General features: G+C 41.2%; 1 protein-coding gene across 1 annotated transcript; it reads right to left on the bottom strand.

Moving 5' to 3' along the window:
* Positions 1–2,136: 2,136 nt before the first annotated feature.
* Positions 2,137–11,501, bottom strand: LOC306787967 (glycerophosphodiester phosphodiesterase domain-containing protein 5-like; the record flags this gene model as incomplete). Its single annotated transcript, XM_079283294.1, has 15 exons — positions 2,137–2,318; positions 2,777–2,856; positions 3,094–3,176; positions 3,554–3,701; positions 3,780–3,937; positions 4,050–4,274; positions 5,267–5,417; positions 5,873–5,955; positions 6,673–6,818; positions 7,236–7,329; positions 7,413–7,511; positions 8,109–8,168; positions 8,420–8,513; positions 9,443–9,546; positions 11,328–11,501. 15 exons carry the CDS (start codon positions 11,499–11,501, stop codon positions 2,137–2,139), a joined length of 1,881 nt encoding a protein of 626 aa, XP_079139420.1.
* Between the last annotated feature and the right edge of the window lie 1,700 nt (positions 11,502–13,201).

The raw sequence follows: 13,201 nt of genomic DNA, 5'->3' as shown, positions 1-13,201 counted from the left end.
AGGGGGTAGAGGAATATGTCCTCTGGGACAGAAAGCGGGCTGAGACAGGTGGCGTCTCGGACGGGAGATGCTGAACTATCGACAGTGACGGGTGCTGGCGTGGCTCGCATGTGACTCTGGACATTGACTTTTCTGCTCTAGGAGAGAGAGGAAAAGAAAAAATACAAAAACAAAGAGGTTGTGGGGGTATTTTGTATTTTCTGATATGTTCAACGTTTTGTATCCTGTACTTTTATGATATCTTTGAGAGGTGGATTTTGTTTTTGGGGATGGGGAGTGTTTTACTTTTTAGCGTTGCTTTTTCTTCTTTTTAAACTATGTGTTCAGATAGGATTCATTTTCTTTTTCCTGTCTTTATTTCAATGATATCATTTCATGTGTTGTGTTTCAATATGATTCAGATTCCCATTGTTTTTCTGGGAATACCTGCTTTTGTGCATTTTTGACGATACAGAAGTTATGATGGACCTCTACTGTGAGAGTATGAGATGTTCTATTTTTCGTGTATCTGGTGCCATTCGAGAGAGTTGGCCCAGATCGCAAAGAAAATGGTTGATCTTCCGTTCACTGAGATAGACATGGTCAAAGGTTTTAGCCTCAATTAATCCTGGTAGCTACCTTTTGTGTGATACAAGAACGGAGGTAGAGACAAGTCACGATTCGCAAGAGAGGGTGTTGAACACGGTGGAGATTTTGCGAAGTAGTGATGTCTCTACCAGCAAAACCGTTGTTTAAATCAGACATATGACTCTGAGGCTCTGAGGCGGTTGTCCAAAACCCCTGTGATGTGTACGGGTGGGCACACACTCATTCTCCTATACATTCACACACACACACACACCCTCACCCCCCCCCCCCAGGCGTGCTTCTCGGTTAAGGGGAAGTCCCAGAGCTGAGCCAGCACATTACTGAGACGCCACCTAGTCTAGGGGAGAAGGAGGGGGGGGGGGGGCAGCCATCGCAACCCCGTGAAGTCCGGGAGGCCGGAGGCAGTGTGAGGCATGAGAATATAGGTCATTAGTCTGGAGAAGACAGAAGGGAAAATCCCAGCCGAATTCAAAAAAACCGAGTCAGCGTTTTCAAGGAAAAACTATGGGGCGGAGGGTGAGCATAAATAACGTGCCCTTGACAGTGGCGACATTAAGTCTGCGGGGGAGCTCTTATCGACACACAGAGAGACCCGGCTGTCTGAAAAATACGCTGAAGTAAGGGTTTTTTGTGTCATCAATCAAGTGAGGTGAAGGGGAAGAATGCGCTTGAAGCGAGCGAACCAGCCCGTATTAGTATAAATACCAGCAGTTTTGAAACAGCAAGACGCACACTTGGAGCAGGACCTGGAAGACGCTTTTGGAGAAGGAGTCTCTAATCCCGTGCGGGCTCCGGCCTGCACGGAGGAAAACTTGAACTTTTTACAGAATCTCCGGACTTTGACTGTCGGAGGTTTTTAAGAAAACTTAGAAGGTTTTTTGAAGTCTAGTCAGGAGAGAAGGCTCACTCTGTCCAGTCCTGCGCTGGGTGAATCATTAACTTTTTCCTCCGTAAGCTACACAGCCAGCCCGTCTGCAGGCTGAGTCAGCTTTTTACAGATCCTTTGTCTGTAAACTGCTCTGAAGGGGTTTTTGAATACTTAGGTGATTTTTTCTTATATTTTTCAGTTAACGATTTTCCTCTGCATTTTGGACCAAGAGACTATACTTTGATTTAAATGCAAATAAATAAATAACGAATTAGTTGCTTCGACCAAGTCCTTTTCTTGATATTTTCCTGAGAAGTCAGCCCTGGAGAGGGGTCACACCTCAGATGATCTCCTTCATCCCCTGAGGTAAGTTGTGTTTGATCCAGCTCGGTACATTACTGATGGCATTCTTGAAATGCCCAAACCACACTGATACTAATATTCTAATAATTAAAAAAAAAAAAAAAAATTAATTTATTAATTTTTCAATTTTTCAATTTTTTTTATTGGATTAAAAAATCGTGAGGGGTCACCCCCCGATATCACGTAACAGTTCGGACAAACAGACTTTTTTCATGACTTTTTTTGACACAATGCTGAACACAATAAATACATTTCTCTTAAAGTCAAGTTCAGTGTTGAGTGAACCCAGAATTCTGCACGGACTCAGATTAAAAGCTTTATTGCAAAACTTGGTTTCCAGAATTGAGATCATGGCAGACGGGCAAGACGGAGGGAGACTGTTCCTGAGCTGATCTCGTGGATGAACAGAGGAGAACGGGGAGCTGTGTTTGACGGCTGAGAGAGTGAACAGGCAGGCAGGAGATTGGGAATCCAGAAGAGCTGACAGGGAGGTGGAGGTCTGAGCACAAGGAAACATGATTAACTGAGGGAGAGCACGGAACAACAAGGAAGGTCTGGATCAGAAGTCACAGTGTAGAATATCAAATCATGATATCAAATCATCAGAGTAAAGTGTCAGAAAAAGTCCTGAACAGCCATAGTGTTTATATAGTATGTCGGAAAATCCCACAGGAAAGACACAGTGTAGTATGTAGAAAAACTCAGAGTACAATATGTTGTAAAAAGCAATATGTCATATTATAGAATGTTGAAAAGAGTCGTAGCATGGCATTCATCAAATAAAGTACTTTATTAAATGTCATTAAAATAATCACATACTATACCGTCATAAAAACAAATCACCTGAAGAATCATAGTATGAGATGAACTACTGTATATCATAAAAAGATAAATCATAGTATGTCATGAGAAGTCCAGTAAGTCATGAACAAAGTACTTTTCTTCACAGTAATCTACCTGTTCTGAACTTGCTGTAAGTGCCGTTGTCCAGCGTGATTTTGCTGCTCGAGCAGAAAGCCAGTCGTCTCTCTCGCCACCTACGAACAAACGAAACATTCCGTCTCTTATTGAGATCACAAGACCTTTCCTGTGATCATGCTCACTGCTCATCACCGGTTGAATGTACATTACAAGTACACTTTATTTAACTATATATATGATATAGATAGCTGTATATGTTTCATACTTTCACTGAAGTAAGATTTCCAATGCAGGACTTTAACTTGTAGTTTTTTCTCAGTGTGGTGTTTGTAGTTTTTAACTGTCAGATTCACCAGTGAAAGATGAAGATGATGAAGATGAGCACGAGGGACACCAGGTCAGAGAGAATCCACATCAGGTTGTACTCGTCTGGACTCTGAGACACAGAAATAACAAAAGGAAGTCAGTATTTCACACACAGAGAAACTATTGTCTTAATCTGATAAGCATGTATGTGTGTGCATGTTAACATGGTCAGTGTGTAGCTGGAAATATTCATCTGTTTTCTCTCTATAGTTTCACTTGAAACTGTTTATTTTGCACTAAAGTTCTGAATAAAAACACTCCGTACAATTCACACAGGACTAAAAATAGGCTTTATGTTTATTTAATGTAGATTATTTACTGAATTATCAGTAAAATCCTGGACCAGAATAGAAGATTTTGTCCTTATCGCCCTGCAGCAAGTACCTTAGATGTGTACTTAAGTAGAGTACTTGAGTGAGTGCACACAGTGTGTATCTGAGGTGTTACCATGAGGAAGAGAGGCGAGCTCATGCTGCTGAGGAGCTGGGGAGCGTTGGTGGTGACCGACTGGACTCCAGCACACCAGGCCAGAGAGAAGAGCCACGGCTGGCTGATCACATACAGGTTGGTGGTGATGTTCGCTGCAGCGTACTCACTGCACACAGGTGAGGAGAGGAGTCATGAAGTGTTATGAAACACCTGGGAGGGGGGGGCATCTTCAATACTCACACACCTGGTGAGCTCCGTGGACATGGAGCTGTAGTGCAGGTTGAGCGTGACGATGTGGTTGCTCTGGAGCTCCTCTAGAGGGAGCCGACTGCCCGACGTCTGCTGGAGCTCAGGATCGATGTCCTGGACCAGAGCACGCAGGTCTGAGGGCAGCCACAGCACCTGGTGGATGAGCGTGTAAAGCACTGTGTGACCTGGAGCCAACAATGTGTCTGACTTTGTCAGTATTCATGGTGGAGCATCATGAGCTGGAATAAAGTGAGGACGTACTCACCTGCGAGGAGTGAATGGAGGACTCGTTCTGGACGACGTCCAGCGTGCGTTGGATCCAGGTGTCCCTGTACGGGTGGCCTCTGGGCGGACGGTAGAGATCAAAGATCACCCGTTTGTCTGTCTGCGCTGCCAGCTGGAGGAAGGCCTGCAGGCTGCAGACCGTCTGCTCTGCTGCCTGCAGTCGGTCGTCTGCTCCCAGAGAGCCAGCTGTACCGAACGGATTGTGCTGGAAGGGACAACCATCAACACCTAATTAACAACACGGTGGCATAACGTGCAGGTGAATGTGTTCTTCGTCGGACAGCTGATGTTGTAGTACGTGTTGTTGTGATGAGGAATTAAATGCCACGTGTCATCTGTACACACAGCTGTTGAAGTGTCAGTTGATGACGATCAATACTTTGGTCCAGGCAGCAACCTCCGATTCTGATGAGTGAAGCCAAAGCTTCATGTGTTAAACCTGCATTCTCTCTAGTGTCCACCAGGGGGCGACTCCTCTGGTTGTATAGAAGTCTATAGAAAATGACTCTACTTCTCTCTTGATTTACCTCAGTAAACATTGTAAACATGAGTTTATGTCTCAATCTCTAGTTTCAAGTCTTCTTCAATACAGCATGATGTTCATTTAGTACATTATGGTCCATTTAGAGTCACACAGACCATAAAGCAGGGGATGCTTTAGGGGCGGGGCTACACGGTGATTGACAGGTCGCTACCACAACCACAGCAGTTTACGGCCAAAATGCCGAACTCAAAGCTTCAAAGCGGGTGTCGTCACGACGACTACGTCCACTTCTTATATGCAGTCTCTGGTCTTAGTCCCGCCCACAGGAGATGCAAGCGGAGGAGGCGAGGAGAGAGGAGTCGAGGAGAGAGGAGTCGAGGAGAGAGGAGTCGCGGAGAGAGGAGTCGAGGAGAGAGGAGGCGAGGAGAGAGGAGTCGAGGAGAGAGGAGGCGAGGAGAGAGGAGGCGAGGAGAGAGGAGTCGAGGAGAGAGGAGGCGAGGAGAGAGGAGTCGAGGCATTTAACAACGTGAGACACCTTTGGCTCGGAGAACTCATTTTAAAGCAACAACAAATGAATAAGACCTGAGTCACGGCTGCCTCATTGTTTTGTTATACGGCTGTATTTTTATATATCATCGAGGATAACCATCTGAGAAAATACCTTCTCGGTACAATAGAGCACTGCGCTACATTTTCTTCTGGATGTGACTCACGGAGAGGAACCAGGCCCCGGCGTTCAGGCCCTCCAGCTCGGCCCACGTGAACATGGCCGCCGGCGTGTCCGTACGATTGGGGTAAACCTGGCGGATGTTGGTGGTCCGTCGCAGCGTGTGGTCGTGCATCAGGAACGGGACCCCGTCGACGCTGCAACCAGCACATGACGACAGCATTGAGACAGTAACAGTATACTTGATATCGATGTTACTGAAGTCTGAGTCGAAACAGAAAGTGTGGTGGATAATTGCAGTGCGTTAAAGAGTCGAGAGTTTGTTGTGCTGAAGGTGCAGAAAGCAAATGTCATGTCTGAATATTGAGATGATTTCAATAAAGTGGATGTGATGAAAGATTTCAGAGCGACACACAGAATAACAAACAGACCGATCAAGTGAAAGGTAAGAAGAATGTTCTACTTCTCTGTAGGATTCTTTCTGGAATGTTCAGAAACTTATAACAGTCTGAGTCTGTCAGTGGCAACAACAAGATCCATCAATACTGCACCTGTTTCAAAAACTGTCTTCCTGTTGACAACCAGTAAAGTATTGAAACCAACAAACCTATAAATTCATAAATCCACCATAAACATCCATCTGCTGACTGACCTGATGGTGACGTCCGTCTCCAGACCTTCACTTCCGGCCTCCACGGCCTTCTCAAACGACATCACTGTGTTTTCTGGAGCCAGCTGCGAATGGATTTACATCCCATAAACAACCAATAATTAGACCATCGGTACATCAGGTGCAGCAGCAGTCAGTCGGAGAGGACATGACTCTTTCAGTTAGCAGAGGAAACCGTGAAAGAAAAGGGGGAATGCATCGTCTTTGTGTTTCAAACACACAGGGAGAGGAAGGATGTGAGGAGGGTTCCTGTGTAAAAAACACCAGAGACACAGATTCCTAGAACATATTTAATATCACACATCTCTGCACGGGGCGGCCCAATATATTCTCTGGTTTTCAGCTTCTCAGATTTGACAATTTGCTGCTTTTCTTGGTCATAAGACAGTAAATCTTTAGCTAAAACACGCGACCTGAAGGCCTCGCTGTGGAGTACTGAATGCCATTTGTCAGTTTGCTAACTTCGTTTTTTTACTAGGCAGATTAATCAAAAGTGAAATGATTGTTAGTTGCAGCTCCGACCTTCATTCAGGATGAAACAAAACTTTGTTCATCTCGAGGAAAAGCAGCAGCTGCAACACAAAATGGGAACGATGCAAATATTTAGAGTTCACATCTGGTTGTAACTTCTGGAAAAAACATTCAAAAAAATTGTCATTTCCTCTCCTGATCTTGTTTGGGGGACTGGAGTCTTTCATGGGACTGGATCCGGCTCAGAGAGACAACAAGAGAAGGAATTAGCTGAGCTTGCTATTTTATACAGTATATATAGTTTTGCTCACCATCGGAGCTCCTCTGTGGCCGATGAGGGCCGGTGCCGGGCCCAGGGTCCCGTCCCCTTTGATACAAGGAGAATATAAACCGAGGGGCACCAGGTAGAGGGCCGACAGGATGGACAGGTACACCCCCAGGATCAGGCCCCGCCTCGCTGGAACACAGACTCTTTGTTACGTGGAGTTACATGTTCGTGTCTTTTTAAAAAAACAACCAAGTGATGTTATTGTGATGCGGTGAGATGATCGGTTTGCTTCAAAAATACTGGTTCAGTATAACTTTTTACATTCTTCAGGGAATAGTTCAGCATGTTGGGAATATGTTTTTGTGCGTAGAATTAGATGAAATGATTCACAGTTTTTGTACCCATTGAGACAAAAACAATTTTTCCTGCACTGCTAAATTTGGAGATTTTGCTTTATTTTTCTTCCATACCATTACTTCTATCAGACTAGTAGGAATACAACTACAAAAATACACATTTAGCAGTTTATCTGATTACTTTTTACGTCGGTAGATTTCTCCTAAATTCTTTTCTTTTGCAAGTCAAATGACACAAACTGCACCTCACCTCTGCTGCTCATGCGAAAGAAATGCAACGCTATCGGCCAAGCCAGCGCCGTCATCAGTAAGACTCCGCCCACATGTAGGTAAGGAGCAGTTACCTGTCGTCAGGACACAAAACAAAGCCAGGTGTGAGGAGGACGACCACACAGAGCAGGAGGAGGAAGAGGAAGAGGAGAGTCACCTGGAAGGAAAGGAGTAAAGTCGTCCACTCTTTACTCCACAGGTCAGATAAGACGGCGGTGGCCACGATGGAGAAAGTCAGACTCACCAGGATCCCGATCTGACAAAAAGTAAACAAGTCATCCACCCACCAATGTTCACAGTCATGAAGTTCTACAAATGTAAAAGGTTTCATATCAGTTTTAGAATAGTATAAATATGTGATGTAGGTTCTGTGATTTGTCGGTTAGTTAAGCAGCAGTAAAAGTACTCATACAACACTGTGAAATACTCTGTTACAAGTAAAAGTCATGCATTGAAAATGTAACTAAATGTATTCAAGTAAAAGGTAGTTAAAGGTATTAAAAGCAGAAAAATGTCCGGTGTGATGTTCTGCTGTTATATATTCTATCATTGGAGTCGTTCTACACGCTTCTCACACAGAAGTTTCAGTTGGTTGCAACTTGCAAATTCACCGCTAGATGGCACCAAATCCTCCACACTGGCCCTTTAAGTGAATTACGGTACTTGAGTAATGTACTCAGTTACATGCCACCGCTGGAACATTTAGTATGAACTGTCTTAAAGACGTGGACAGTATGGTGCCTGTGTTGAACATGCTGCTGCTGTATTCTCCTCAGACACAACACTTAAAAAGTAGATGAAAACATGGCTTCAGTCGTCGATATGAAAACAGAGAGACACAGAGAGCGGTTACCTTGTGACTCCAGTGTAAGTGAAGCTTCTGGCCCTCTGACAGCAAACACACAGCCAGCAGCTGCAATAAGACACACAAACATAATGAATGTTACGAGTGATAAACTGTACAAAGTCGGAGTAGAAACATAAGCACAAGCAAACTAACTGATCGAGGCAGCAGGAGACCAGCAACTCCTGAAAGTTCTGTCTGACAGCAAGATAAAGAGGTAACGATATTCTAAATACAGCATTCACTTAAACTGATATCGATTCTTTCAGGTGTCTAAAATACGTCCACAGCAGGATTGCAGTGTTGAGTATCAGCCTCACCATGAGTACGGTGACGTAGGTGAAGAAGACTGCGGCGATGACCAGCAGCACCACAGACCAAGGAAACCAGAAGCCCAGGTTCCCAAAGTTAAACCTGCTCAGACGTCAAGAGAAAACAGACTGTTGGTGATTTAAATCAGGATCCAACAACAAGAGCAGACACACAGTCTGTGCAGAGAGATATGCTCACTTCTTGTTCTTAAAGAAAGCATTTCTTTGAAAATTGTCTCACTTGTCAGCTGTTACAGATATTATGTTTAATCAAATAACCAGTTTATTCATTCCTGCTGTATTCTGTTTTTAGTCTTAAACACACACACACACACACACACACACACACACACACACACACACACACACACACACTCACAGTTTAAATATGAATCTGTTGAACAAATTGGACTGACTTTAGGTCCTGAATTCCCCAGAAACAAATATTTGTATATGAAGACACATTATTTAAAGGGCTTTCAGAGAAAATAGACTAAAATCATCTACTTTGTACTTTTAAATTGTTGGAACACACTTATTGTAATGTGGTTTGGTGTTTCAGCTTTCAGTGTATTCATGTATGAACGAAATTTACTTTTTAGTACAGAAACTAAAAAACTAAAAAACTTTTTATATATAATTTTGATTATTTATTTATTTCATTTCATTGCATTTCATTAATTTCATTAATTTCATTCAATTATTTAGTTACTTGTTTATTTTATTTTATTAATTATTTTATTTTTTCTATTTATTTTATTTTAGTTAAATGTATTTTATTTTAATGTAATGTCTTGTTTTAATTTATAAATATTTGCAAATGTTTATAAAATATATCTTTTTTAAATGAGAAAACCGTAAATCTGGAGCCAGTTAGTATGAGTTAGAATAAAGTATAAAGTATAGAGCGGAGGGTTAATGGAGGACCAGGAGAACCTCCAGCAGCTAATACAGCAGTCAATGCGCACACTGATGTTTACGTGTGCAGTTGTTGTACAACATGTCCTGAATGTTCGCTCATCAACAACCCACCAGTCAAAGTCATTGTAGTCGTTCTTCGCTTGTCCCCAGAAGTATAGAAACACCAGCGTTAAGCAGAAAGTCACCACAAGCAGAGCGACGCTGACGCCTTCCAGCTGTCGACAGCAGACACAAAAACATGAAACACAAGTTGATTTATTTATTGAAACTACCCTTTAATAAACTGCCCTTTAATAAACTGCCCTTTAATAAACTGCCCTTTAATAAACTACCCTTTAATAAACTGCCCTTTAGTAAACTGCCCTTTAATAAACTGCCCTTTAATAAACTACCCTTTAATAAACTGCCCTTTAATAAACTGCCCTTTAATAAACTACCCTTTAATAAACTACCCTTTAATAAACTGTCCTTTAATAAACTGCCCTTTAATAAACTACCCTTTAATAAACTGCCCTTTAATAAACTGCCCTTTAATAAACTACCCTTTAATAAACTGCCCTTTAATAAACTGCCCTTTAATAAACTGCCCTTTAATAAACTACCCTTTAATAAACTACCCTTTAATAAACTGTCCTTTAATAAACTGCCCTTTAATAAACTACCCTTTAATAAACTGTCCTTTAATAAACTGCCCTTTAATAAACTACCCTTTAATAAACTACCCTTTAATAAACTGTCCTTTAATAAACTGCCCTTTAATAAACTACCCTTTAATAAACTGCCCTTTAATAAATTGCCCTTTAATAAATTGCCCTTTAATAAACTGCCCTTTAATAAACTGCCCTTTAATAAACTACCCTTTAATAAACTGCCCTTTAATAAACTACCCTTTAATAAACTACCCTTTAATAAACTGCCCTTTAATAAACGACCCTTTAATAAACTACCCTTTAATAAACTACCCTTTAATAAACTGCCCTTTAATAAACTGCCCTTTAATAAACTGCCCTTTAATAAACTACCCTTTAATAAACTGCCCTTTAATAAACTGCCCTTTAATAAACTACCCTTTAATAAACTGCCCTTTAATAAACTACCCTTTAATAAACTGCGCTTTAATAAACTGCCCTTTAATAAACTACCCTTTAATAAACTGCCCTTTAATAAACTGCCCTTTAATAAACTACCCTTTAATAAACTGCCCTTTAATAAACTGCCCTTTAATAAACTACCCTTTAATAAACTGCGCTTTAATAAACTGCCCTTTAATAAACTACCCTTTAATAAACTGCGCTTTAATAAACTGCCCTTTAATAAACTGCCCTTTAATAAACTGCCCTTTAATAAACTACCCTTTAATAAACTGCGCTTTAATAAACTGCCCTTTAATAAACTACCCTTTAATAAACTGCCCTTTAATAAACTGCCCTTTAATCCTCTATTTACTGCCTGGTTTCCATTGAGACAGACGACTGATCTTTGATCTCTATGGAGAGAGAGGAATTTAAACAATAAAGCTGTTTGGTTGTAAAACAATAAAGCTCTGGTCTCAAAGTGTATCGTTACAACATCAGTTCAATAATGAAGCAACACAAGCTTTTAAAAGTATTTAATTGTTTATTCATTTACTGATATTGATCGTTAAACTGATGCAAAAGGTTAAAAAAAGCAGAGTACCTTTAAGTTCTATAATTAAGAAAAGTTATTATCAACTAAATGTACTTAAGTATGAGGCAGGATAATTAATAGTATCTACATTGTAGTAATATTACTTAAAAACAGTAAAAGTGAGGTTCACTCAATATAAAGTTATTATGTTGAATCTCTGGAAAATCAGGTTTCATGTAAACTTCTCCAGACTTTTATTTTGATAAGACTTTTGACCATCACAGTAAACTTAAGTTCTCCTTCAGTGTCGGACTCGTTACCTCTACACACTGATATCTGCGTCCCATACACACATCACATGTGACCGCAGCGCGTCTCGACCTCTGACCTTGTTGCAGCAGCAGTCTTCCGGCCGCGTGCATCTCCTCTGGTGGCGTCTCCACCGGCAGCCGTACAGACCGGACAGACACGAGACCAGCGGCCGGTGGTCGTAGCGCCGCAGCAGCTTAGCACGAAGACCGCGCAGCTGACCGAACTGCAGCTGAGACAGCGTGGAGGCCATCGGATCACACACACCGAGACACACCTTTACATCCTGAGCTCAACTCACCTGGAACACAGAGACACACCTTTACATCCTGAGCTCAACTCACCTGGAACACAGAGACACACCTTTACATCCTGAGCTCAACTCACCTGGAACACACAAACACACCTTTACATCCTGAGCTCAACTCACCTGGAACACACAAACACACCTTTACATCCTGAGCTCAACTCGGATACAAATTAGTTCAAAATGAGCTCCAGCTGTAAAAAACCTGCTTTAATATTAACTCATGAGTAATAATAATAATATGATGGATAATGGTATAACAGTCACGGGAGACATTTTTCTTTGAAGTATATTTTCCTGATCATACTTCTATGTTTTTACATAAGTAACATTATAAATGTAGTATTTGTAGTGAGGTATTAGCACCTTTAAAATGATTGAATACTTCTTCCACCACTAACACTCGACACAGAGACACTTTGATAAAAAAGTCATAAATAAGTACATTTGCTTGAATTAGGAGTTATATTCACATTTCTGTGCACACTTGAAACATAACAATCCTAAATCCTCTTGAACTCTCAGACTTCTGACAATAACAAGTCTGCAGCTCCACCGTCTCAGCAGGAACGACTCAGTTACTGAGACTATTGTTACAGTTTGTTTCTTTGGGCAGGAAATCACCAGAGATATCTTCCTCGCTGCTGAGGTGCAGTTCCCAGATAAGTGAAGCCTCAGATTGTTTTATTCTTCACTGTAAAAGGTTTCTTCATCGACGACCGCTGTTGTGCAACTCCGGTGTGTTTCAGGTTTATTATCTTTGCTGGAGAACAAAGGACAGTCCAGCTGGTTGTAATCCTCCTTTAGTGCGGATTGAAATCATACTTCTATTGAATTACACTTAAATAAGTATTGTGTTTACACATGGTATCATTATGAAATGAAGTATTCAGAAAAGTTATAAAGGCATTGATCAGCATGGAAAGCCTTTTATATATTCTGTAACCTACTTCTGTGGAGGTACTTTATTACTCTGTCATGGTTACACCTGTTGTGTAAGATTATAAACTCATGATTTACACCAACAAACTTCGAAAAAAATAACTTGTTTTTAACCTTTAACCAAGGAAATACTTACATTATTGATGCACAACAGGACTGTTTGCAGTCTGAGAAACAAAGCTGCGGGTTGTGTAACAATTTGCAATGAAGGTGCTCTTAAATTGAAACTTTCTAAAAAGTCTATTTAATAATCCAACGCTTTCCTAGGTTATCGTCATAACCACATTATAATTTAAGATTAACATCCTGTCGTTATGGTCAATTTCCCTCACATATACATTTATTTCACATATATTTATTATTTATGTTGCAGCTTTATTTGTGTGTAGTATAGACCCGAATTTAAGTCTGGATCCGACTCATTCACACAAACATAAAATAAACATAATGAACTATCCGCTTTGGTCACAAAGCACGATAAAACCTAAATGTACGTATTATTATAATGAAGTCTGGTGTCACACTCAACATCAAAGAAAGAACGGGACCTATTGTTTACAGCTGACCTTAATGCATGAAGCTGCACCGCCATCATACCTGGTGTCAGCGCGTATTATTATAATATCGACGTGTAGCGTCGGGTATTCTACCTCCACGTAATCCTCCGGGTCGACAAACGGCAGAAGAAGAAGCCGCACTGCGCT

The sequence above is a fragment of the Melanostigma gelatinosum genome (genome assembly GCF_949748355.1).
Source record: "Melanostigma gelatinosum genome assembly, chromosome: 14".
NCBI classification, from domain to species: Eukaryota; Metazoa; Chordata; class Actinopteri; order Perciformes; family Zoarcidae; genus Melanostigma; species Melanostigma gelatinosum.
The sequence above is the reverse complement of the archived record's forward strand: the minus strand, read 5'-3'. Positions and strand labels throughout refer to the sequence as shown.